A 22575-nucleotide genomic window follows, 5' to 3' on the forward strand; every position below is an offset into this window, starting at 1 on the left:
TATTATTAAATAACCACAACAATAAATATATATATATACTTTAGTAACATAATAGATTCATAATATCATACTACCGTAGGATAAATTAAAAACCAATTTGATTTTTTTTAAAAAAACAATCTGCTATGGGTTTGCCAGTTCACCCAAAAACCAGCTGATTCACCATTTTTTTACCAATTCAATTACAAGAATAGTATTTGAGCAAAACCGAACCGTAAGGGTCGCCAGTTCAGTTTTTTCCTATTCAACTGGTTTCGGTCTAATTTTTCGTACTATATTTTGGGCCCTTGAGAAGTAACCACCAACCACTCGAGCCATTACTAACAGGTAAAAAGATGGTTGATAGATCTCCCTCAGGGGAAAAAAGGAAAAAGGTTGTTGATACTCAGGAAACATCAATACATCATGGACTGAAAACAACGTGCAGAACTAGATAACTTAGGTTAAATATCTGCTAGCCGACCGTAGAGAGTACGTCCAAACATTTTTTTTTCTTTTTGATAAAGAAGATTAATCACATCCATACATGCAAACAGCATAGCAGCTTAAATGTTAATTTAGCAGCAAACAACAATGTTTTCTTGGACGATACGCACATACGGGAGAGTGGCAGGACAATGAGCACTTAACATTAAGAGTGAACTGTAACCAAATCAGAGAAGTCAATTGAAAAGGAAACACAGTAGAAATTTGATTTAAGACCCACGAGAATAGCAGGCGCTACAGAAAGGACCATATTGAAAAAAACTACAGAAAGGATATGTCATGTAGCAAAAGGTAATTCATCTGGAAAAGGTATTCAGGTCAATTTGCCTATCCAAACCCTCAACTTTAAATGCCTTAGATGCGATATGGATTGAGGGTATAAAGCACGTATCAAAAATAGTAGGATCAGAATGTACAAAACTTTAAAGGTAAATTGAGGTGCTGTGCCGTTCTTACATATCGTTGGAGTAATAACAGATTAAAGGCTTTCACAATGAACTGTAAAGGAATAAAGGTTGAATGGAATCTCTTTCAAGGGTGTGACGCTTCATAGTTCACACAGATTCACTACTCTAAACAAGGTATAGAAAATGTTACAGCCCTCCAATCCAGTGCCAAGGGATTGCCGTTCTTACCTGATTAATGCATCCCTCCAATCCACCGATTTTCACATTTCGAGGAGAATCCATCAAGGTTAGTGCACAGTTCTCAAAAAATGAAGCCGGATAGTTTACAGTCAGACTAACCCAGGTTTAGTCAAAGGGTCACTCTGTTCACCCAGTCTCCATTCACCACAAGTATTGTACATGCATGAGTAGCTTAGAAGATTCCACAAAAAGGCCACCAGTATTTCTTTTTCAGCTTTGTTCCTCAGTAGATTCTTCTATTAACAAAAGCTACAAAAGAATTTTGGAAAACCAAGTCAATCTGGGAAATTTTGCAATGTACTATGATAGATTAATCTTGCCATTAAAGGTCATCAATACAACACTGAAACTTTGCTCAAAAGTTAGAACATTTGTGACCACAGCATAAAGCATCGATTAAAGCACACAACATGTGGCAAAATAATTGTAGAGAGCAGAGTATTGAGAAAAGGTGGGAAACAAGATCAGAACCTACAGATAAAGCGCAAGACACTGAAAACTGCAAGGAAAATGGAAAAAAAAATCAATCTACATATGCCAGTTACTACTCAATAAGCATTAGATCCACCTAGTAACAAGGAACAGAGTACCGCACACAATTGATGCTGTAAAAGGCTATTGGGAGCTAGGCATCCCACTCCAACATTCATCATAAAATGAAGCTTAAAGGCAGTTTATGACTAGACACCTATAGCTTTGTCTCAAATATGTAGCTAAAAATGACAACTGCTGAAATTTTCAGAGCTTTCTGCAAAAAATTCTCATAACTGGAACATAATAGTTGTGACAGCATCAGTCAATGATTATTTTCTGATAAGATGTATGCAAGATGTAGAAAACTGCATTGAATTGTGTGAAGCAAATAGGTATTTTCACGCATCAACTCGGCCATCAGACCACAATTAAGTCTTAATTGTATGACTGTATTTTACAGATATAGTTTCCCTTCTCAGCAGGCATACAGTTTTTTCCCTTGCCACTTTTCAACTGTTTGCATATCTGCATGTCCTTCTGAATTCCTTTTTGTTTCAAGATATATAATATTAGCAATGATTTGATTGTGCTCCACTGTGCGAACAAAGTTAGAAACCCTATCCTTTAAAAACAGAATGGTACAGGACAAGAAGGAAATATCACTGGGAAACAGACATTTGGAATTAATCACTATATCAATGATCAAGACGAACAAAGTTAGAAACCCTATTCTTTAAAAACAGAATGTTACAGGACAAGAAGGAAATATCACTGGGAAACGGACATTTGGAATTAATCACTATATTGATGGTCAAGACTCAGCACTGGAAGGGTCTAACAATTGTATCAAATGAGAACCATTGTGTATAGTATAATACACCCTCCGTTTCACTAGCCTTACCTAGATTCATATGAATGCTAATGAATTTAGACATATATATACAAGTTATATACATCCATTAATGAATCAATTTAGGCAAGGCTAAAAAGTCTTACAATATGTAATGGAGGGAGTAGTATACACAATAAAAAAGTAAGAAAGAATCCTAATTTTCTAATTCATTCAAGTAAATTGTCATACGCAAAAGATTATATGCGTACTGCCTATTAGCTCAACTAATGTGACTGAACAAGTTAAGGATGAAATCACTTCTCTTGTATCCATATGAAAAGACAATGATAAAAACAATGGGTGTGGAAATCTAGAATGCAAGCGAACACCAGGAACACAATGACAAGCATACAGTGCACACTGCACAGTAGGCTGTAGGTGCGGTCAAGCATATACTATATGTAATAAGTACGGTTCATATTTATGTCAGAGACCTGTGTTTAAACTTTGAAAATATTTTTTAAAACAGCTCATGCATGATTGCTCATTTTCGCAATCGATAAAATGCAGTACAAAGTGAACAAAAACCTGAAAAGGACTAAGTTGCATATATTACAGGTCATCAATGGTCAAATCGCAATACGGAATGGTACTAGGCCACTAGCATGAGAAACCATCATAATTTACAAAGCAACTTATAAATTAGAAAAAACAAATCTCAATTTTAACATCAACAAAAAAGCTATTTTCTAATGTGCCCAATCAGAAGATACAGAAACTACCTTCAACAACTACCAAGTATAACAAGCAGTTGGTTACTGCCAAGTGCTCGAGGCAGAAAAAGGGCCCCCACAACACTTGATTCAAAGAATGTAGGATGGTAACTACATCTTCCAGGTATCATCTGAACAGAAAATATACACCTCTGCTTTCCATCAATTATAGAGAATCAGAAGCTGAGCCAAAAGTCCCCTGACTACATTGCCGAACAAACATAAATAAAGTGCCATTAATAGATCCTTTAAGCGCACTGCATAACCTTCTTGGTGCCTATATCAGCGGTATGATAATTAGCAAATGTAAAGGTAGAAACAATATATGAGATATTGTTAGGAATATTAGAACAAACCAGATGCCATCTTTTGCTTAATGGGGATGCAGAAACTTGAATCTCGTCTATGTCAGGTAAAGGGGGTGACCTGAAGCAAAACACCTTGTTTCTTAGGTCATCCCGAACACTTGAGCGTACATAAGAACCCCTAGTTATGTTTCCATCCTTCCAAATATCCTTCAAGAAAAATAATATTGGTTTCTTGCACAATGATTTCTGAATATCCCTAGTGTCAAAATCGAATTCAGTCCGATGGTTCATCCTGTTATATCCAACGTAAGTCCTCTCAGATCGCTCCAAATCACGAGGAAGAAGAACATTGGGATACACTTGAAGAACATAACCCAAAGAGACAGCAAATGTAAGCTTCTGCCTTTTATCATAACAAATCGAGCGCTGCAAGAAGCTCATGGGTTCTGTTTTCATAGCCTTTGTAAAGAGCTCCAAACTCTCAAGAGAGTTCAATCCAGGGTATATGGGATCGACAAGCTCCAGATGGTGGATACTGATGAAAGGAGCAATTGGATGAGCAGCCAATATACCATGGGCATTGCCTCTGATATCCCACTGATTATAAAGCAAGGGGAGAAAAGAAAGATTAAGAGAGTAGAGGTTAGTTCTTCATGCACATCATTCATAAAAAAATGTAAATCTAACTTGTTAAAGTGCAAACAGAAAAACTCTTGCTAATCAGCTATTGTCATTTCCAAACACATGCAGTGTACCAGTACCTATTTGACAGATAGACATTACGATTGTACTGTAAAGCAAACAAGCAAGTTCTGGCAAAAAGAATGTCTACTGGCCAGAAAAGAGCCCAGAGAAAGGTAACATTCAAGGCCTACCAGACTTCCTTTAACTATCAATCTAACATAACCACTCTGGCAAGAGACCCTACTATTGCCCATGTATTACAACTGAATATATAACAGCCCAGCTAGGTTGGCACAACAGTAGACATGCTACGCTTTCTTTCTGCCATAATAAGTCAAGCTTAACAGATACGGTAAGGTTCCAAATAATGGATCAATATGCCTCCCAAGATCTAAGATACATTCTAAACTGGGACTAGTTCATTAGCAATCCCCATATTTCCGTGATCATAGATAGCATGTTATCTAGCAATTCATGCATGGGATCGGAAAAGAGGACATGGTCCTTGAATTCATGTCACTGTGTCACTGGGAACTAGTCTATCAGCAGATCCTACAAAGCAAAATAGAATAAGTGCTCCAATTGCTGAGACAAATAACATTTCATAACGCCCCTCAATAATCTAAGCACTGTAGATACCCACATTTTTGTTGAATCCCGCAAAAGTTGAGAAATGAGCTCACACCTGATGGAATCCATACTCGCGGGTGAGGGGCACTCCGAGCTCCGTGATGCAAGCATGGAGGCGGTCGTCACTCCCATACAGCCTGGGGTACCTCTCGATGCAGACGTCGAGCGTCCGCGCGAGCGCCGTGGCGAGGGGAAAGCTGAGAGCGACGCCGCCGCCCCCGAACGCCATGCTGTGGCTGAAGTACGTGTTCGCGGAGTGGCTCTCCGACGGCGCGCCGACGTACACCATCTCCCTCCAGTCGTACTTCCCGAGCACGGCGACCAGGTTGTCCGCGGACACCACGGTGTCGTCGTCCACGAGCACCACCCACCTCGCCCCGCCGCCGACGAGCCGCACGGCCTCGGCCGCGATGCGCGCGATCCGGAGGCCGGAGGGGTGGCCAGTGGGGTTCGTATACCGGAACCGCGACGTGTCCTCGGACACCCGGATCGGCGGCAGGGAGCCCTCCCCGGAGGCGCTGGGCCCCGGCGCCGCCGGCGCGCCCGCGTCGAGCCACACGTGGCCGCGCATGGAGGCCGGGTCCCACCACATCCGGACGTACTCCCGCCTCCGCGGCCACAGGTGCGCCGACCCCGCGATCCCGAACACGACGTGGCGGAGCGACAGCGGGGAGGACGCGTCGTCCCCCGCCGCCGCGAACGCCTCCGCCGCAGCATCCGCCGCCGCACCCGACACCGCGGCGGGCCCCGCACCCGGGGACAGGACGAGGAGGACCCACAGCGCGGTGGCGAGGAGCACGGAGAGGAGCGCCAGGACGGCGGCCGCGAGCGGGCAGTGCCGCGGCGGGAGGAAGGCGAGCGGCAGCGGTAGCGGCGGCGGTGGGGGCGGAGGCGGCGCGGCGTGGTGGGGCTTGGGCATTGGGCACGGGGGACGACGACGCCGCCGCCGGTGGCCACGGACATTTGTGGGGGTGGCGGGACGTGGCGATGTTTTAGGGATGGGCGGTGCCGAGACAAAAACCGGTGGGTGGTAATAGCAACAAGCCCATTCCAATTTTATATTTCTTTTTTTTTCCTTTTGAATCCTTGTCCGTTGTGGGGTCTTTTAAATATCTTTTCTCCATTTTGAAATTTTGAATTCGGACTCACCCAGGTTTGAGTTAGCTAATATCCAAGGATCAAGAGATCATTTATTTTTTAGTTATTTAAAGGTACAAAAGGAGTTAAAAATCGCTAAAATATCAGGTGAGAAGTTTTTTTGCCGTCCCGCTATTAGTATGAACTAATATCTATTTACGACTGAAGCACTGACATCATTGATTAGAAAAAGGAATCAAAGTGAGTGGTACTGGCAGCCATTAATTAATTGGGTCGTACGTAAGTCGGATGGTTAACTTACACGCGTAGCGATTTCTAATTTTTTTATGTGATTAAGGGTTTGGAAAGATTACTTTGAATATCTAAAATCCATCATAGCTATCGAAGGGCTTGGTTTAGGAGTTTTAATCTGTTTATAAAGCAATTAATACAAACTTAAATTTTTACTCTATAAATATTAGGCTAATAACTTTTTATACTAAGCATATCACGTACTACCTCCGTCCCATAATAACCTCATTTTTCAGTTTTTTGATTGAATGTTTTGACTTTTCGTCTTATTTGAATTTTTTGCGATTAATATTTTTATTGTTACTGAATGATAAAATATGAATAATACTTTATGCGTGACTAATTTTTTTAAGTTTTTTACAAATTTTCTAAATAAAACGAATGATCAAACATTGGACACGGAAAAACGAAAAATAAAATTATCGTGGGACGGATGTAGCATATGCTTAGGGAGCTTAAACCAAAAGCTGCATAGTGATGGTAATAAGGGATTAAGATTTGAAACCTGCACGTGGAGGATGGTGGGTAGAGTGTTTAGTGGTAGACCACTGTCCTACGAAATTGTTTTGACTTGTAGTGAGGTGTATCATATGCTTCTTCCTTTTTTTTAAAAAAAAGAATATCTTTGTGTGGTGATCTACAAGCTATAGGATGCTGCTAATGTGCTGCCATGTGTCTGGAACTTGTGATCAAAGGGATTTCATTTTTCCTCTTGGGAGCATGTAGAACATATTCTGTGATCTATCCCATCAATCATTGTTACACTTACAAAATGTTGTGATTACTAACTGTTTCTGTTTGGTCAATTGTGCTTTCTAATGGTGATACATGTGTAATCTCGTCTGAAACAATTATTACAAAAGAAATTAGTAGTTTGGTACTGATATAATCTGATTCATACATGGCTTTTTTTTTCTCTCTCTTTTTTGAAAGGCACTTTTTTGTTCTGGCTATGTTTCAATTTGGAGATTTAATGCCAGCCAACCATGTCGGTTTTCCTGTCTTGTTTTTTGGTGAGGATTTCCTATCTTTTGTTTGAGGTTGGTAGCATCCGTATCTTGATAAACTTTATTCCTCTTTTGAAGTATACCACATGTCCAAACATCACCACAAGAAGGGGCAACAAAGAGCTGCCCCTTGCACAAACCAAAGAGAGGAAAAGGGATTTTGTGACTCATATTCTTGGAGCATTGAAGCTGTTGGCTGTGCTTGTAGCCATTCACATAGGATATATGCCAAGCTCATATAATGCTAGTATATAGAGCTTTTGACTATCTTTTGCATGTGTCGAAAATATTTGGATTTGTATTCATATTCCCTGAGGCTCATATACATCATGTCTTTCTATACGATCCATTAAGTGAGGGGTACTAGACCATTGGATCAAGGCACGGGGTAGTTAAATGGATCTTATCTCCACCCCCTTATTTTCAAAGTTCCCCGTGTATGAATCAAAGCAAGTGCACTATAGACATGTAGCTAACACTTCAATCCTCACTACATCAGCACTCCGACTCTCCCTACTCATGCATGTGGTTGTGGAAAGAATATATGAGGCAGCTTTGTAGGCTGCATAAGTATCAAGACCACACTAACAACGCCATGAAAGAATGTGAGGAGATGAGGAGAGGAAGGGAGAAGAGGAGAAGAGGCTCCATTGCAGGGTTGTTGGCCCACCAATGCCATCCCCCTAATGTGTACTCATGGATAGCGGAAGAATGAAGCCACTGTCGATGAGGTACCAGACCTAGCACAGCCACGTTCGACAATGATCTTGTTATCTAGTGTCAAAAACTTAGTAATAGATCAGTACATGATTAATTAATTATTAGTTATAAAAATAGAAAAATAGATTAATATGATTTTAAAACAATTTTTTTATAGAAATTTTTTGCAAAAAACACATCATTTTTTAGAAGTTTGGAAAACATGCACGCCAAAAATGAGGGAATCTAGGTTAGAAAAAGGGGAAAAGAACACAACTTGTCTAGGGTAATGTGTAGGGGTGGACATAAATAAATCAGAAACTGAAGACTGAAACCGCATATGTATATAATATATATATATATATATATAGTTTTTTCTCTAATTTAAATTTTTGTGTAGTTTTTTGTTTTAGCGTTATTCAATGTTCAACGTCTGTTACAGTTTCTTATTCAAAAAAACCGAGGAAGCTGGAAACTACATTCAAGATTTCTTTTTGCCAAAATTTACTACAAGGCACTCAAAAAACTTGTATTTTGGCAGGATACACTCCAAAAACATGAAATTGCTCAGACACTAAAATTATGATAATTTGTTTGCCAAATTTTACTACAAGGCACTCAAAAAATTGTATTTTGCCGGGGGACATTGCAAAAACATGAAATTTATCATAGACACTCTAAAAATTGGTATTTGTTTGTCGAAAAAATGTGGTAATTTGTTGTCGGACACTATAAATATTGTTTTATAATGTTTGTCTAAAGTGGATAAAGAAAATTGACTAAAAGACGCAATTACCCCTCGTGCCAATATGTTCTAACCTACCTATGCATAGTTTGAACCAGACTAAAGCAATGTTCTCTCTCCCCACTCATTCGATCACCTCTCTCTCTGCAAAACCCTAGCGCAGGGGTGGTGACTTCCACTACAAGACGAGGGGCAATTGTTTTTTTAGTTAAATTTCTCTCCCCGCTTTGGATGAATATTATAAATTAATGCCATAGTGTCCAGTAGCAAATTATTGTATTTTTAAAGTGCCTACGAGTAGTGTCATGTTTGTGTGTCTTAGCAAATTACATAATTTTGGGGTGTCCTATGATAAAAAATGTTGTAGCTACCTTTGTGACCATTAGGTTCACTACCTCCTATAGCCCAAGATCTCCATTGGTCGGCTTCATCTCTAGCCCCTTAGATGCATCCGATTCGGCTTCACCATCTGGGTTGCCCCTCGATGGCTTGGGATGATATGACATGGTTGTCGACAAATGAACCCAAAACCTCGGGGTCAACATGACTAGCGTCGATGGAAGGGTGGGTGTGGCGATGGGCAAGTTCCCTAGGAACCAGAGTCACGCGATGGTTATGGAGCTAAAGTCTAGATGCCAATTACTCTAAGTAAAACATGGCCTATCTATTTAAAATGGACCCTTATATGAAGATTTATGGCCTAATCGAATTTATATTTGTTCTGAATAATAATGTGGCCCCAATTACATTGGACTTTTTATAAGCTAGTGCTACAATGGAGGAAAAAAACCATTATGACTCCCTCAACTATGGCCTCTAATTAATTTGCATCTATCAACTCTAAACAAGATGCTACATATTGTCATGTCTGATGAAGACATGGTCAATATATCCCATAGGTACTACTCACTCTGAATTTTTTATTTGACGTCGTTGAATTTTGGATCTATGTTTGGTTATTTGTCTTATTCATTTTTTTAGATATCTAAAATTATAAGTCATTCTTAAAGTTCATTTAGTAATAGTTAAAATCATAACAAATAATTAATTACTATTAATGTTTAATAGAACAAATGGTTAAATGTATACCCAAAAGGCAATGATGTTAAATAAAAAAATGAAGGAATTATCCCACATCTGATTTTATGTACGAGAAATACACCTAGGCTAAGGCCATAGTTGAAAGAGGAAAAATGGACCAGCTATGTTTTAGTGCTCTACACGAGTGACAACTACACCAATGAGTTCAATGCTCGAAGTTGTTGGGCTATCCAGTTAGGAAAAAAAATACAATTCCATTTCTTCATGGTCTTTAAAATCCAAGCCCAAATCCCAGTCGGACCAAACTGCAGGTATTATGGGACTATTTTATTAGGTGACTCATATTATCTAAGATTATTACAACTTCTTAAGCTAACTTAAATTGTTTAAAGTATGATAAATAAATATAAAGTCACACTTTAGCTACTACGACAAAGTAGTTATACCTTTTCTTTTATTGCTGACACGTGGGACTAATAAGATTAACATAAAAAAGGTTAAAAAATGAACTTTGACAACCATCTAACTCTATGTATCCACATCGTTCTACTCAGACACCGATAGGTCAAGCCAGCTTATATTAGGGTGAACCCAGAACAAAGGCGGAAAATAAGGGTAAGGTCTATCTAGTTGTCTGCACCACTTTTTAGGTCGTATGAGATATACGAAGAAACAATTGTTTAGACCCCTTTGATTCAAAGGAAATTCATAGGAATTTTAGAGGATTTCATTTTTATTGACAATTTCTTATAAATCCCTTTGAATCAAAGAATGAACCATATGAAATCCTATGAAATTCATGTGAAATGCCTTTTTTCATACAAGTTTTGGAGAAAATTTAACAAGAGGTAGAACCTCATGGAGAAAATCCTTTTGAGTCTTTATCTCTACTCAAATTTCTATGTTTTTCCTGTGATCCAATCAAACCCATTCTTACTTTTTTTGTGTTTTATAATCATTTATTTTATACTTATATTTCTATTGCATTTCTATTAGAATCATATATTTTTTTTTATTTCTGCGTTTGGAAAGACCCTAAACTCATGCAAACGGTCAGATCCAGGCCGAGGAGAAAAGCCGGTTCGAGCTTCTCGTCTTCGCCTGGCCCGAACGATGCATCCTGGCGGCATCCGCGCGTGCAAAGGGTCTTTGCTGCCCCCGTCATTTTTCCCCACCACCTAGGGTTGGGGTGTCCAACATCCATCCACCGCCGCCTCCTCCAGCTTCCTCCCCGCGCCGCCTGCGGCTCAGCCGGCCGCCGCCGCCGCCTCGTCGAAGCTCCTCCCGCCGCCGTCGCCTGCGCCTCGCCCGGGCCGGCGCTGCTTCGACCCTCCTCCGGACGCCGCCGCTTCGACCCTGCGGAGCGCCGGGGCTTTTCTGGTGTATTGGAGTGGGCGGAGCGCCGCGGCGGCGGGGGGAGCGGCTTCGTGGTTGGTGGCCTCGTCCTCCAGCTCGATCCGATCGGTGAGTGACCTCCTCCTTAGCCTTGCTTGGTTTGGTTCCGGTTGGGCGCTTCGGGAGACGCTCGTCGATTCGCGCGAATTTTGGGTTTGGGCGGCTGGCTTCGGGCGGCGGCGTTTCTCCCCCGGGAGAGAGAGACAGGGGGGTTTGGGCTAGTGCGCGTCCTGTGGTTGGTGCTCCAGTTTTTGGTGAAATGGTCTGAGTTCTATGGAATTGAGTTCCTGTTCTGCTTAATTTCGTGTGGTGATTCCGTTTACTGTTCGTGTTATCAGCCCGGTTAATGTGCTGGTACTGCAATTTGCATGTTACAGTGCGTCACTTGAATCCTGGATTAGTCGACATAGTACTGGAAGTCTATAAGTCAACCTGAATTATGAGTTTGGATAAACTTTCATACTGCTGGGCGCATGATATTCGAAATTTGAACCGATGGAATGTGGCATACCGCTACTAGAGAAGTATAAATAGCAATGAGAAGCCTTTCTGCTTTGGATTGAGTTAATGGAATGTGGTATACTGCTGCTAGACTGTTTAGTCAAAATTTATATAGCTGCTACCACACCAAATTACTGATTATAACAATGATTTCGATGAAAGCTGTTTTCACGATTTTACGAACTAGAATATATATATTGTGTACTTTTGCTTTTAGAACAAGATTACTTAGATTTTGGTTGCAACCAGACCAAGTTCATATGTTTCATACCCCATTTATTGGTGACAACTTTAAAGCTGGAATGGGACATGCTATGTACTGTTTTTGCTGGGAGCTGCTTGGTACCTTCAAATTTCCAATGAGATACTTTTGCCTTCTGATTTCTGTGGTTAGGTGGACATAGTTTTTCTTTTTCAATCCTTTTCAAGAGCCAGCCCATGTTGTACCTAACATGATGTTCTCTTAGGTTGCCTTTTAGTCTTTTCCTTGGTCACTATCCATTGGTTGTAGATCCTTACAAGCATTTCTGGACTGCTTTCTTTCTTCCTTTCCTTCACTGGCGATGAATCCAGGTGATACATATCATGTGCTTCGAGTGCTAATATTTTTTATTGCTGTTTTCATTGGGCAAGGCAGCATGTAACTTGTCTTCAACAAAATTTATTCCTAAGCCACAAGACTAGGAGTGCCCATTGATTGTATTTTTTACAAATCAGGATCATGTAGATGCTATAGGTATATTTTTTCATAATAAGAATATATCTCATGGATACATGTACAATTTCGTCTAGAATGGAATTTGATTTCCCTATCAATTGACAGAAGTTACACCGACACTTGTATTTTCCACCTTTAGATATCATAATGTAAGAGTAAAATTTGCACTACGTTGAGTAATATGCAGAGCTGATTAGTGTTACTACAATACATATTCATATGCTGTATGGAATTGGAAACTAACAACATGGGATGCCATCCTTGACTCCTTTGCTCCTTGAGCATATTAAACATGGTTAAGTTTGCAATGAAATGCTCTCATTTTTGAATTGTGAATGCTATTATTTACTTGGGACTTATTACAATGATAATTAATCCCTAATACTCATTATTTGTATGGATATATGATGTTTGATGTTTCTATTTATAAATGAAAAAAAACACATTTTACTCCCCAAACTAATTGATTGGGCCACTTAACCCCTTAAACTATTTTTTGGGCTCATTTTACTCCCTAAACTATTGAAAAATAGTTCATTTCACTACTTCATAACATTTCTCTTTGTTGTTATTGTTAATACAAGTTGTATTTTAAGCTGAATTTTGTAGAGCCACAGATGACACCATTATCAAAGTTTAAAAATATTTTTAATCTTTTCGTGATTATTTGCTTAAACTTTAAAATATTGATGTTTAAATCAATCTAAGGTGCTTCCAACCTATGTAAACAGTTTGAAAAATTATAAAGGATTGGCGAGATGTAAGTTGAATGCATCTATCATCGTATCAAAATTTTCAGTGGAAACTATGACAAATATGGAGAGACAAAAAATAGAAGTAGCGTTAGGGAGTAAAGTGAACTGTTTTTAATAGTTTGGGGTGTAAATTGAGCCAAAAAATAGTTTAAATGCTCCAATGAAATAGTGTGGGGAGTAAAATGGATTTTTTTCTTTATAAATAAATGCTGTAAAGGTTGTAAAAGGTTATACACAGTACAGTGGCATTTCAGGAATTGAAGAAAAATGTTGTTATCACCTAATAGCATGCATATGTATATGGCTTAAGTTTCTGTCATCAACTTTGACAGGCAAATATTGGAACCTTGCATTTTAAAACAGTTTTTGTTGGTTACAAGGTGGCACTATAAATTAATTATTCTATGCAGCTTTTGAATACTTTTTCCCATTTTGGTTTGTGTGGTTTGACTTGGATTTCATCTTGTGGATAGTATGGATAAGGGGTATCCGCATAGCCTACCTATTCGTATGCAGGCAGCAGGTATGCAGAGATAGGTTAATAACATGTGTGGTAGGACTTGGGTAAGGAAAGCCTTGTATCCCATGGCTAAGTTATGTAAATTCAATTGGGCACTACCATGTATGGATTAATAGGGACCGAAGTTGTATATGAATATATGACTCAATATTTGAGTCTTGTAACCATAAGGGGAGAAAAGAAGCCCCTCGAGGATATCAGATTATTCGACGCCCAACAGCATACACGGCGGAATATAAGCCAACGGGAGTAGGGTATTACTTCGTATGCGAAGGCCCGGACCTGTATAGTCCCTTGTCTTCTACGCACCATCGATCTTTCGATCTCGTGTGCTACCCCTTCATTTATTGTCGATACAAAACATCGACACATCTCTAGCTTACTCCCAACTTGCCCTGGATTAAAAGGCTGATGTTAAGTGCTTCAGCTTCATGTAGCGATATTTGTATGTCTGGTATAGTTCAATGAGAGATGGATTATTGGTGCAGGGTGTCCCATTGAGCCCATCCAGATATTGGTCGTCCATCTAGTACTATTTGTACGCAAATGAACTACAATGGGTCAGCTGATCTGGCTTATTTGTATGTCTAGCTAAACTATCATATTAGGTAGGTGGTTTCTTATAGATGTATTGGATGATTTAACCGAACAATTGTAGCTGCTACTCATCCATTGCAGCTTTGATCGATTACTGATGGGCAACTTAACAATTAACTACGTGCTGGTATATTCCATTATATCTACTTGATGTTCTGTTATATATGTTTTGCAGGCACACAGTCCTAAGTTGGGTTTCCATGAGCTTATGAGAGTGATGCTGTTATTGCCATATTTCTATAGCTTCTAGCATCTCCCAATGTTATGCATGTACTGGACTTACCCTTAAAAGACGGAAATGCAGAAGTCTGATCATCATGAGCAGAATCTTACTTCACCAAGGGGGCTAATCCATAAAGTTCTGCGTCGCACAAGTAGCAGGCGTTCTCCAACTGCAGCAGACCATAACCCTTCTCCTGTATTTCTGGAGACAAGCAATTCAAAATTCTTAAAGCAAAAGGATATTGATGATGCCATCAAGGATCCAGAGAAGGCAGGCACACCTGACAACAGAATTGAAGATGAGAAGTCGGATTTGTTAGGATACGAAGTTTGTTCTGGGAAGCTTACATTGGATAACAAAGCTAAAAGTACCTCAGGTGAACAGTCTGGATCAGGGTCTAGTAGCAATTGCTTTGATGCTAGGCTCACCACTGAAGCCTTAGTATGGGGTTCTAATATCCTTAAGCTTGAGGACATTGTATCTGTAAGTTGTTAGCTCATTGACTTCATTTTGTAAATTGCATTGGTATTTCTGTGTTCCACTGCAAGTTCACATCATGTCAGAAATTCTAACATTCTTTCAACTTTAACATGCAGGTGTCATATCATTCTGGACTCCGTCACTTCACTATACATGCATGCCCTCTTGAAAAAAGATCTAGTGGACTTTCCTGCTTTATGAAGCCTAGAAGAAACCAAAAGGACTTACGTTTCCTATCCACCTCTCCACATGAGGCTTTTCGGTGGGTTAATGGTTTTGCAGAACAATGCTATGTAAATCTGTTACCTCACCCCATGGCATCTAGCAAGAAGCATTCATCTGAACTCATTCCATTTGATAACATGTTTGATCCATATGTTAAATGCCGGTCTCCACCAAAGATACTTGTCATCTTGAATCCTCGATCTGGACATGGTAGATCTAGCAAAGTTTTCCATGGAAAAGTGGAACCTATATTTAAGGTATGTCTAGATGAATAGAATCGTATGCATTATTTTGTGATCACATCCTGATGTCTGCTTATCAATTTGTAAGCATGCTTGCAGTATTAGATATAGTCATAGAGTAAGGTGTAGCTACCAGGATGATCTTAACATGGGTTAAAAATATTGCCGTGTATGTCTTTCATGCTTCCTTGTTCACCATTTACATTGGTTACTGATAAAAGTGACAAGTCACCTACCAAGTCGTGTTGACCTTTTACATTTCTAGCAATCAAGTAAGATGCAAACCTTGCAAAGGTAGACGAAAAAGCATGAAGTAGATGAACATATAAATGTTTGTGGTGCCAGTATCTTACCAAAACAAACTTCTCTATGTATAAAATCATGTTCCAGTCTATATTGTACCTAAAAAGCATCTCCGTTGGATGAACTGGAGCATATTATCCATTTATGGTCAAGAGCAATTGTGAAGGCTCTCTGGCTGTATTAGTTTATGTTATCTGTCGAGGTGCGCTGGTTAGTACAATTCATATGTTGGAAATGTTATCAAACTTTATAGGATTTCAAATCTCTATCTCTCTCCCTTTTTTCTTTGTAGTCTAGATGTCATATCCTTTGATCCAGTCTATTTGAATCGATATATTGGTGTTGTTACTTAGATGTGTGTGATGGAGTAATATGCTAATATCTCTATGGCCTTATCAGTGTTGCTGCTTTTTGTGCCATGCCATGACAACTATTTCCGCCATGTCTTATCAGCTCAGTAATGCTGATCTTTTTTGGGGGGATGGCAATTCGATATGAGTATAGTCTTTGACAATAAAAAGCGAGCATTCAATTGTATGAGAACACTCATCTTATCATGCTGTTAGAGCAAAACAACTTTGTTTGTGGTGCATCATGTATTTGTGCTTGATTTTATAATAATAATAAATGCTGGCGACAGCTTGCAGGTTTCAAGATGGAAGTGGTCAAAACCACACATGCTGGTCATGCAAAATCTCTTGTATCAACAATAGATTTTAGTACCTGTCCAGATGGTATATTCAAATTTACATCTTACCTGAGGTGTTCTACATAACTATATCGTTAATCTGATTCACGTTTTGCCTGTGCTTTCTAGGAATTGTATGTGTGGGTGGCGATGGGATTGTTAATGAGGTTAGTCTGTGTTAATTTCATGCATGGCTTTTTGTGTTTTCTTCCAAGTCATCATACTTTTTATGTGTTTAATATACCAACTAGAGAAGTTAATTTTGATGACAACATTACACATTAAGTTTCTTAAATTGCCTTAGCTTTTCGAAATGTAGTTTTGACTGGCTAAATGCCCATGCATTGCTACGGATAAAAATGAATAGTACACGCGCTATATTGTTTGAAATAAATGAACTATTATTTATTTCCATTTTATGCATATAGTCTTCATCTTTTTGTATTTTTGTTACATAGAACACCTGACAACTTTGTTACATATACATGTGACATCACCATAGATTTTTCAGTGATAAACTTGTATTTTAGAGAGGGAATAAGATAATACTACATAACTTCAAGGAGTGGTTGGTAAAAATGTACCAGAATTGTTGGGGTTTCACACTTTCACTACCACCACCATTGCATTCTTTTAAAAGGAGTATAGAGATTTGTTATATCAAAGAACAAATAGAATACTCCATAAATTGCTAAAAAACTGCCTTAAGTCTAGCACATTTGTTCTGAAACCAACCTTCTAGCTTCCCAAGCTGGACTAGTTCAATCAAGGAGCTTCTCCCAGGGACCAAAAAAACTGTATATTGTAATATTTTACTTTGTTATGTCAAAATTTTGGAGTTCATTAAAAAAGCTGGATGTCTGGATGTTGAGCCAACAAGACTGTCAAATAATTTTCAATGATGCTTCTAACTTAGTAATCATTATCACCTGAAGGCCCTTGAATCTTGATGCTCACTGCTCAAAACCTATGTGCTTTTATGAAAACTAGACCATGTTTTGTTTTCTACTTTCTGAAGCCATCCTCTTCCTCTCCTCATGTCACGGAAAATGCTCATATGCCAACTACAGTTTTTGATGCAGACAGACATTCATTTTGCAGGTTCTCAATGGTCTTCTATCTAGAGATGATCAAAATGTGGCGTTATCTGTTCCAATTGGTATAATACCGGCAGGGTCTGATAACTCACTTGTTTGGACGGTATTGGGTGTTAAAGATCCAATTTCTGCAGCAATGTCGATTATCAGGGTAAGCATCATTTTATTGGTTCAAATTCTCTATATGTGTCACACTCCTTTTACTAGGCATTGAAGAACTTACATATTATTGATGATGCTGGATATGCTGTAGCTCTAGAGTTACCAGCTTTCATGACTCTTTACTCTTCCTTGCCAACCTTGTGTTGACAGTGTTGCTCTAGTTGGACCCTGGGTAATGGAATTGTTGGCATGCACTGACATTTTTATTTCTGCTGTAATGTACTTTGTTAAGCCATCTTAGTATACAAGAATAGTAAGCTAAGTCATGTCAAAGGTTTTCTGTCACCAGGTGCAGTTATGAAAGTACAAAATAGATACGCTATTTTTTCCAGTATCCCCCCCCTCCCCCCCCTCCCCCCCCCCCCCCCAAAAAAAAAGAGAGAAACCGCCATTTGAAACCGTTGTTCTGGCAAGAGTTAATTAAGCACTGGAAACAAGTTTACATGCTGTGTTTCAAGAAAATGTAGCATGGCACTGAAATTCTATGAAACATTCCACTGTACTAGTCTTGCTGTCTATGTTGACCAAATTAATTATTGACCTTAAAATTTGGTGCCAGCATTTTCTTTTCTTTTCTGTTTCGCATAAGTGTTTATTGAATTGTTCATTGCTTGCAGGGGGGTCTTACACCCATTGATGTTTTTGCTGTTGAATGGATTCAAAGTGGGACTATCCATTTTGGCACAACGGTCTCATATTTTGGTTTTGTTAGCGATGGTAACCACATAATTGACATTTCAGACCATTTTGTTTTCCTTTTGGTTCTTTGACTTGGCTTCTTCAGCCAATTTATTGGGTGATTATACTTTTTCAAAATGGAAGCAGAAAATTAATTCTGTATGTTTCTTTTGCAGTTCTTGAACTCTCAGAGAAATACCAGAAGCGTTTTGGTCCTCTCCGTTACTTTGTAGCTGGTTTTCTGAAATTCTTGTGCTTACCAAAGTATAGCTTTGAATTGGAGTATCTTCCAATACCAGATGTTGGTGGTGGTGATCATAAAATTGTGGAAGGGCAAGAAAAGGTTGATGCGTCAGACCTCTATGATGATGTAGTTCGGAGGTCGAGAGCAGAATGTCTACCACGTGCCTCAAGTTTGTCCAGTATTGATTCAATCATGTCTACAGGCATGATGTCAGGGGGAGATCTAGAGGTTTCAAGTCCACATGCTAATAATGAACCCTCTGAACTTGTTCGTGCACTTGACCCGAAATCAAAACGCCTATCATTAGGGAGAGCAAGTACTTTCAAAGAACCGGAAGAAGTGATCCATCCCCAGGCTCATGTTTCATCAACTCCCAGCTGGCGAAGGTCCAAATTAAAATCAAGGGCAGAAAAGGCATGGCCAGGCTCGAGTGCTACAAATGATGCAAAATCGTCTCGGGGTACCACAACACATGACAAAGAAGACACGTCCTCCACAATTTCAGATCCTGGGCCTGTGTGGGATTCAGGACCGAAGTGGGATGATGAGCCTAAATGGGATAATCAGCCTAATTGGGAACCAGAGACTTCCATTGACCTACCTGGTCCATTGGATGATATTGAACTTGGTCTGACTAAGGAGCTAGTCCCAAGCTTAGATGAAAGATGGACAGTTCGGAAAGGATGCTATCTTGGTGTACTGGTATGCAACCATTCATGCAAGACAGTGCAGAGTTTAAGTTCTCAGGTTGTTGCTCCGAAGGCTGAATACGACGACAATTGTCTGGACCTACTGTTGGTTGGTGGAAGTGGAAGGCTGCGGTTACTGAGATTTTTGGTGCTTTTGCAGTTTGGAAAGCATATTTCTCTTCCTAATGTGGAATATCTAAAGGTATATGACAGTTGCTTCTCTTGGTCAAACAGGTTTTCGTTCATTCTTGGAAGCTGTTGTTTTGATCACTTTTGTGCATGTCATGTGAATAGCATACTTGTTCTTTTTTCTTCTTTTGTTTCAAATCTCTTGGATTCACTGCACAACTTGGTTCAGACTTCAGAGATAGGTGTGATGAAGCTGTTTACCTTTCCCATGTCATCCATAACCTATTTTTGGAAACTGTAACCATATGATGGTACCTTAGATGAGGAAAAAGCTCAGGAAAGTCTTGAATTCTTGATTGCATATATTGTATTAGAATTTACTGGTTTTATTTAAACCAGTCATGATAGTTTTATTATTATTCAGAAGTTCTCATGTTAAACTATTTTCTTTAGTTTCCATTGTTAACAGCTGCACTTACTTTTTCAGGTTAAGTCTGTGAGGCTTAAGGCTGGGCCCAATACACATGACGGATGTGGTATTGATGGCGAACTATTGCATGTCAAAGGGCAAGTTCGATGTAGTCTGCTGCCTCAGCAATGCCGATTGATCGGCAGGCCAGTAAAAAATCTTGTACAGTAGCTGTAAATACATGACTCCCAAAGTCTGCACAGCGCTCAAGTTTGTCCCTTATCTTGTTCATGTACAATCGGCAAAGCTGTGGAATTTTTTGTCCGCGTCCACAGATCTATAGCAGTAGTCAGAGGTCAGAACAGCTTTGCTGACACCCTGCTTCTGAGGTGTACACCGTGTGCTTGGTCATATCTACAGTCAGAAGTCAGAGCAGCCTTGCTGACACCCAACTTCAGAGGTGTACATCGTGTGCTTGATGAGCAAAAGTGCCTGGTGGGGTGATGTCTATCCAAATGTAAGGCCTATCTGGAGTCTGCACTGCGGCTTGTTGTACATCAATTGGCTTCTCCTTTTTCACTTTGCTGGTATCTAATACTACTACTATAGAGTAATCTTGAAACGGTGTACTTGCATTCAAAACAACACAGTGGCCATCCCGAGTATGTGCGGTTGTTGGTTGGAGGTCCCTGTTTGTGTGGTTGTTTGGAGGTCCCTGATGCCGGCCACTTGATGCTCATCGCCCCCATTAAAGGGGCAGCACCCCAGTGTGGTGTCCTTCGATCAGCTTGAGCTTTGTAGTGTTTGCAAAGTGTGGATAAGACTTCTGTCCTGGTGTTTGTCTTCTCAGTACAGTATAGGATTTCTTTCAACAGAAAGGAAAAGAGATGGACAGTTTGTAGTGCCGAGCTGCTCCTGTGCCTTTCTTCCTCCCCCTTGTAACTTTCTCTTCGTGCATTGTGATGTCTTGAGTTGTATTTGTACGTGCTGTCTGCCACATGAGCTGGATGATGATCATCTTGAGGATAGAATTACTTGTGTGTATTTAAGATAGAATTACTGATCTGTATTGTTCTATTCTGGAGAATAAGCAGTATAGTTGGTGGGTTTCTTTACTTTCCTGTTATATTCCCACATGAATGCATATTTTGTACCTTGCCAACATGCAGATATTTGATACTGATTGATGAGAGAGTGGATGTCTTCACATATTGGTCCCAAAGAACAGAATAGAGCTTTCTTTATTTCGTCCTGGAGAAAGCACACAACCTTGAACAGTTCATGCGTCCTAGGCTTCAATCGTTTCGTTTATACGTGTTTTTGCAAACAAAAAATAATTTATAGATAAAACTTATATATATATATATATGCTCGTAGTGACTTAAAAGCAAAATATGTAAAACAAACCATGATGAAAAAATCACAAAATTAAATCTAAAATTAAGTTCTAAAATTTAAATTTTAGCTTATAAGCAGTTCCAACTGCGAAACGATGAGAACCTAAAGAATTCCTCGCCTCTAGAACATGGATTATGAAACTCTGATCACGGACATGCAACGGGCAGTCATCATGCTTCTGGCAACCAAAAGAGAACTCCGGATCCACAAGTACAATTTGTTGATTATTTTGTACTGGTTTTTAGTAGCATTTGGTAGTTTGGTAGCACGAGCTTTGTTAAAAAGGAAAAGAAGAGACAAGTGCAAGCAAACAAAAGGCACCTGACGGTTCATTCTTCAAAGCTCTCGACTCAGGCTTTGTACAGAAAAGGCAGCACAGAACAAAAGCAAACCTAATCTGCAACCATCTCAAAACAAAACACGGGAGATCGGGGGAGAGAAAAAAAAAAAGAACAGAGGAACGAAAAGGGCGGGAAAACCAGCAAGGCAGCATTGGGACAGTAGCTAAGCATGCATCTACAACAGCAGCTTAATTAGCGCCCGTACGTTTATTCACTCCTAATTGCTCCTTCCTCTACTACGTGCTCAACCTGATTGAAGTGATTAGCATATCGGATCAGCTCAGAATCTCTCAGATCAGTTGGGTTCATCAGCTCGAAGAAAGAAAGCAGCTGAGCTGCTTGCTAGCACTTGCAGTGGCAGCCGCGGCCCCTGCCGAAGCCGAGGGAGACGCACGCCCCGCCGCGCCGGCAGCCGCCGTAGTGGCACACGTCCATGCACGCGCTGTTCGCCGCCGCGTCGCTGGGGTCGCACTGCTCCACCGGGATCGTCTCGCCGCACGGCACCCCCGACGGGTAGTCCACCCACGCCGCCCTCGCCGGCGCCGCCACCATCGCCGCTGCACACACACACACAACAATGACACACGGTATACCCGTGTCAGCCAGCCATCCCATCAGCCATGCATGCATGCAAGACCAAGAGCGAGCTCTGCACCGCAGCAGCTAGCTAGCTAGCACTCACCGGCGAGGAGGACGATGAGCAAGCACGGCGGTCGACGCAGCTGCAGGGAGAGACGGCGGCTGGCCATGGCCACACCACACCGCTCTAGCTAGCTAGCTGGCCGGCCTGAACACGCCTGGAGGTGACAACCAAAGACTGACCAACGAAGCTGTCGATGGCGCCGCTTGCTAATCTATCTGCTGCTTTGGGCGGTGTGTGTCTGTCTGTCTGTCCATGTGTGCAATATATAGCAAGCTCACGTACGAGTGGCGGCATCACAAAGCTGAAAGCGGCGGGGCATTTAGCGCTTCGGGGCATACTTCGGTGCATATTTAACTTAGAACGATCTAATTTTGTTAGACGGTTGTGATTAAATTATACTAGCAATAATTTTAGATGTAGTAG

General features: G+C 40.3%; 3 protein-coding genes across 5 annotated transcripts; 1 reads left to right on the top strand and 2 right to left on the bottom strand.

The window, feature by feature from the left end:
- Positions 1-864: 864 nt before the first annotated feature.
- Positions 865-5753, bottom strand: LOC102715338. Of its 3 annotated transcripts, none has more exons than XR_005812558.1 (4): positions 4890-5753; positions 3569-4117; positions 3222-3489; positions 865-1382 (listed from the first exon to the last, which is right to left on the bottom strand). XR_005812558.1 is itself a non-coding variant. In XM_040527932.1 (3 exons), exons 1-3 carry the CDS (start codon positions 5751-5753, stop codon positions 3379-3381), a joined length of 1524 nt encoding a protein of 507 aa, XP_040383866.1. In that variant the 3' UTR covers positions 2573-3378. The 3 variants fall into 3 exon arrangements, 1 of the variants encoding a protein (XP_040383866.1); XR_005812559.1 differs by having other exon boundaries at positions 3219-3489; XM_040527932.1 differs by lacking the exon at positions 865-1382 and having other exon boundaries at positions 2573-3489.
- Positions 5754-11065: 5312 nt separating this feature from the next.
- On the top strand, positions 11066-20458 carry LOC102703153 (sphingoid long-chain bases kinase 1-like). The gene is made up of 9 exons (XM_006661896.2): positions 11066-11179; positions 14377-14907; positions 15021-15386; positions 16315-16408; positions 16492-16529; positions 17464-17610; positions 18239-18338; positions 18476-19434; positions 19849-20458. Exons 2-9 carry the CDS (start codon positions 14500-14502, stop codon positions 19999-20001), a joined length of 2265 nt encoding a protein of 754 aa, XP_006661959.1. The 5' UTR covers positions 11066-11179; positions 14377-14499; the 3' UTR covers positions 20002-20458.
- A 1032-nt stretch (positions 20459-21490) lies between these two features.
- Positions 21491-22368, bottom strand: LOC121055602. The gene is made up of 2 exons (XM_040528465.1): positions 22192-22368; positions 21491-22066 (listed from the first exon to the last, which is right to left on the bottom strand). The coding sequence occupies exons 1-2, from the start codon at positions 22256-22258 to the stop codon at positions 21852-21854; spliced, it is 282 nt and encodes a 93-aa protein (XP_040384399.1). The 5' UTR covers positions 22259-22368; the 3' UTR covers positions 21491-21851.
- Positions 22369-22575: the final 207 nt, after the last annotated feature.

This window comes from Oryza brachyantha, chromosome 10 (assembly GCF_000231095.2).
Source record: "Oryza brachyantha chromosome 10, ObraRS2, whole genome shotgun sequence".
Taxonomy (NCBI): domain Eukaryota; kingdom Viridiplantae; phylum Streptophyta; class Magnoliopsida; order Poales; family Poaceae; genus Oryza; species Oryza brachyantha.

Coding starts and splice junctions, on each gene's coding strand:
- LOC102715338 (XM_040527932.1), bottom strand. CDS start 5,753: ATGCCCAAGCCCCACCACGCCGCGCCGCCTCCGCCCCCACCGCCGCCG. Junction 4,118..4,889: donor GCGAGTATGGATTCCATCAG/GTGTGAGCTCAT, acceptor CTTTATAATCAG/TGGGATATCAGAGGCAATGC. Junction 3,490..3,568: donor TAAGCAAAAGATGGCATCTG/GTTTGTTCTAAT, acceptor CCGCTGATATAG/GCACCAAGAAGGTTATGCAG.
- LOC102703153 (XM_006661896.2), top strand. CDS start 14,500: ATGCAGAAGTCTGATCATCATGAGCAGAATCTTACTTCACCAAGGGGG. Junction 15,387..16,314: donor AAGTGGAACCTATATTTAAG/GTATGTCTAGAT, acceptor TGCTGGCGACAG/CTTGCAGGTTTCAAGATGGA. Junction 18,339..18,475: donor TTTTGGTTTTGTTAGCGATG/GTAACCACATAA, acceptor TTTCTTTTGCAG/TTCTTGAACTCTCAGAGAAA.
- LOC121055602 (XM_040528465.1), bottom strand. CDS start 22,258: ATGGCCAGCCGCCGTCTCTCCCTGCAGCTGCGTCGACCGCCGTGCTTG. Junction 22,067..22,191: donor GCTCATCGTCCTCCTCGCCG/GTGAGTGCTAGC, acceptor GTGTGTGTGCAG/CGGCGATGGTGGCGGCGCCG.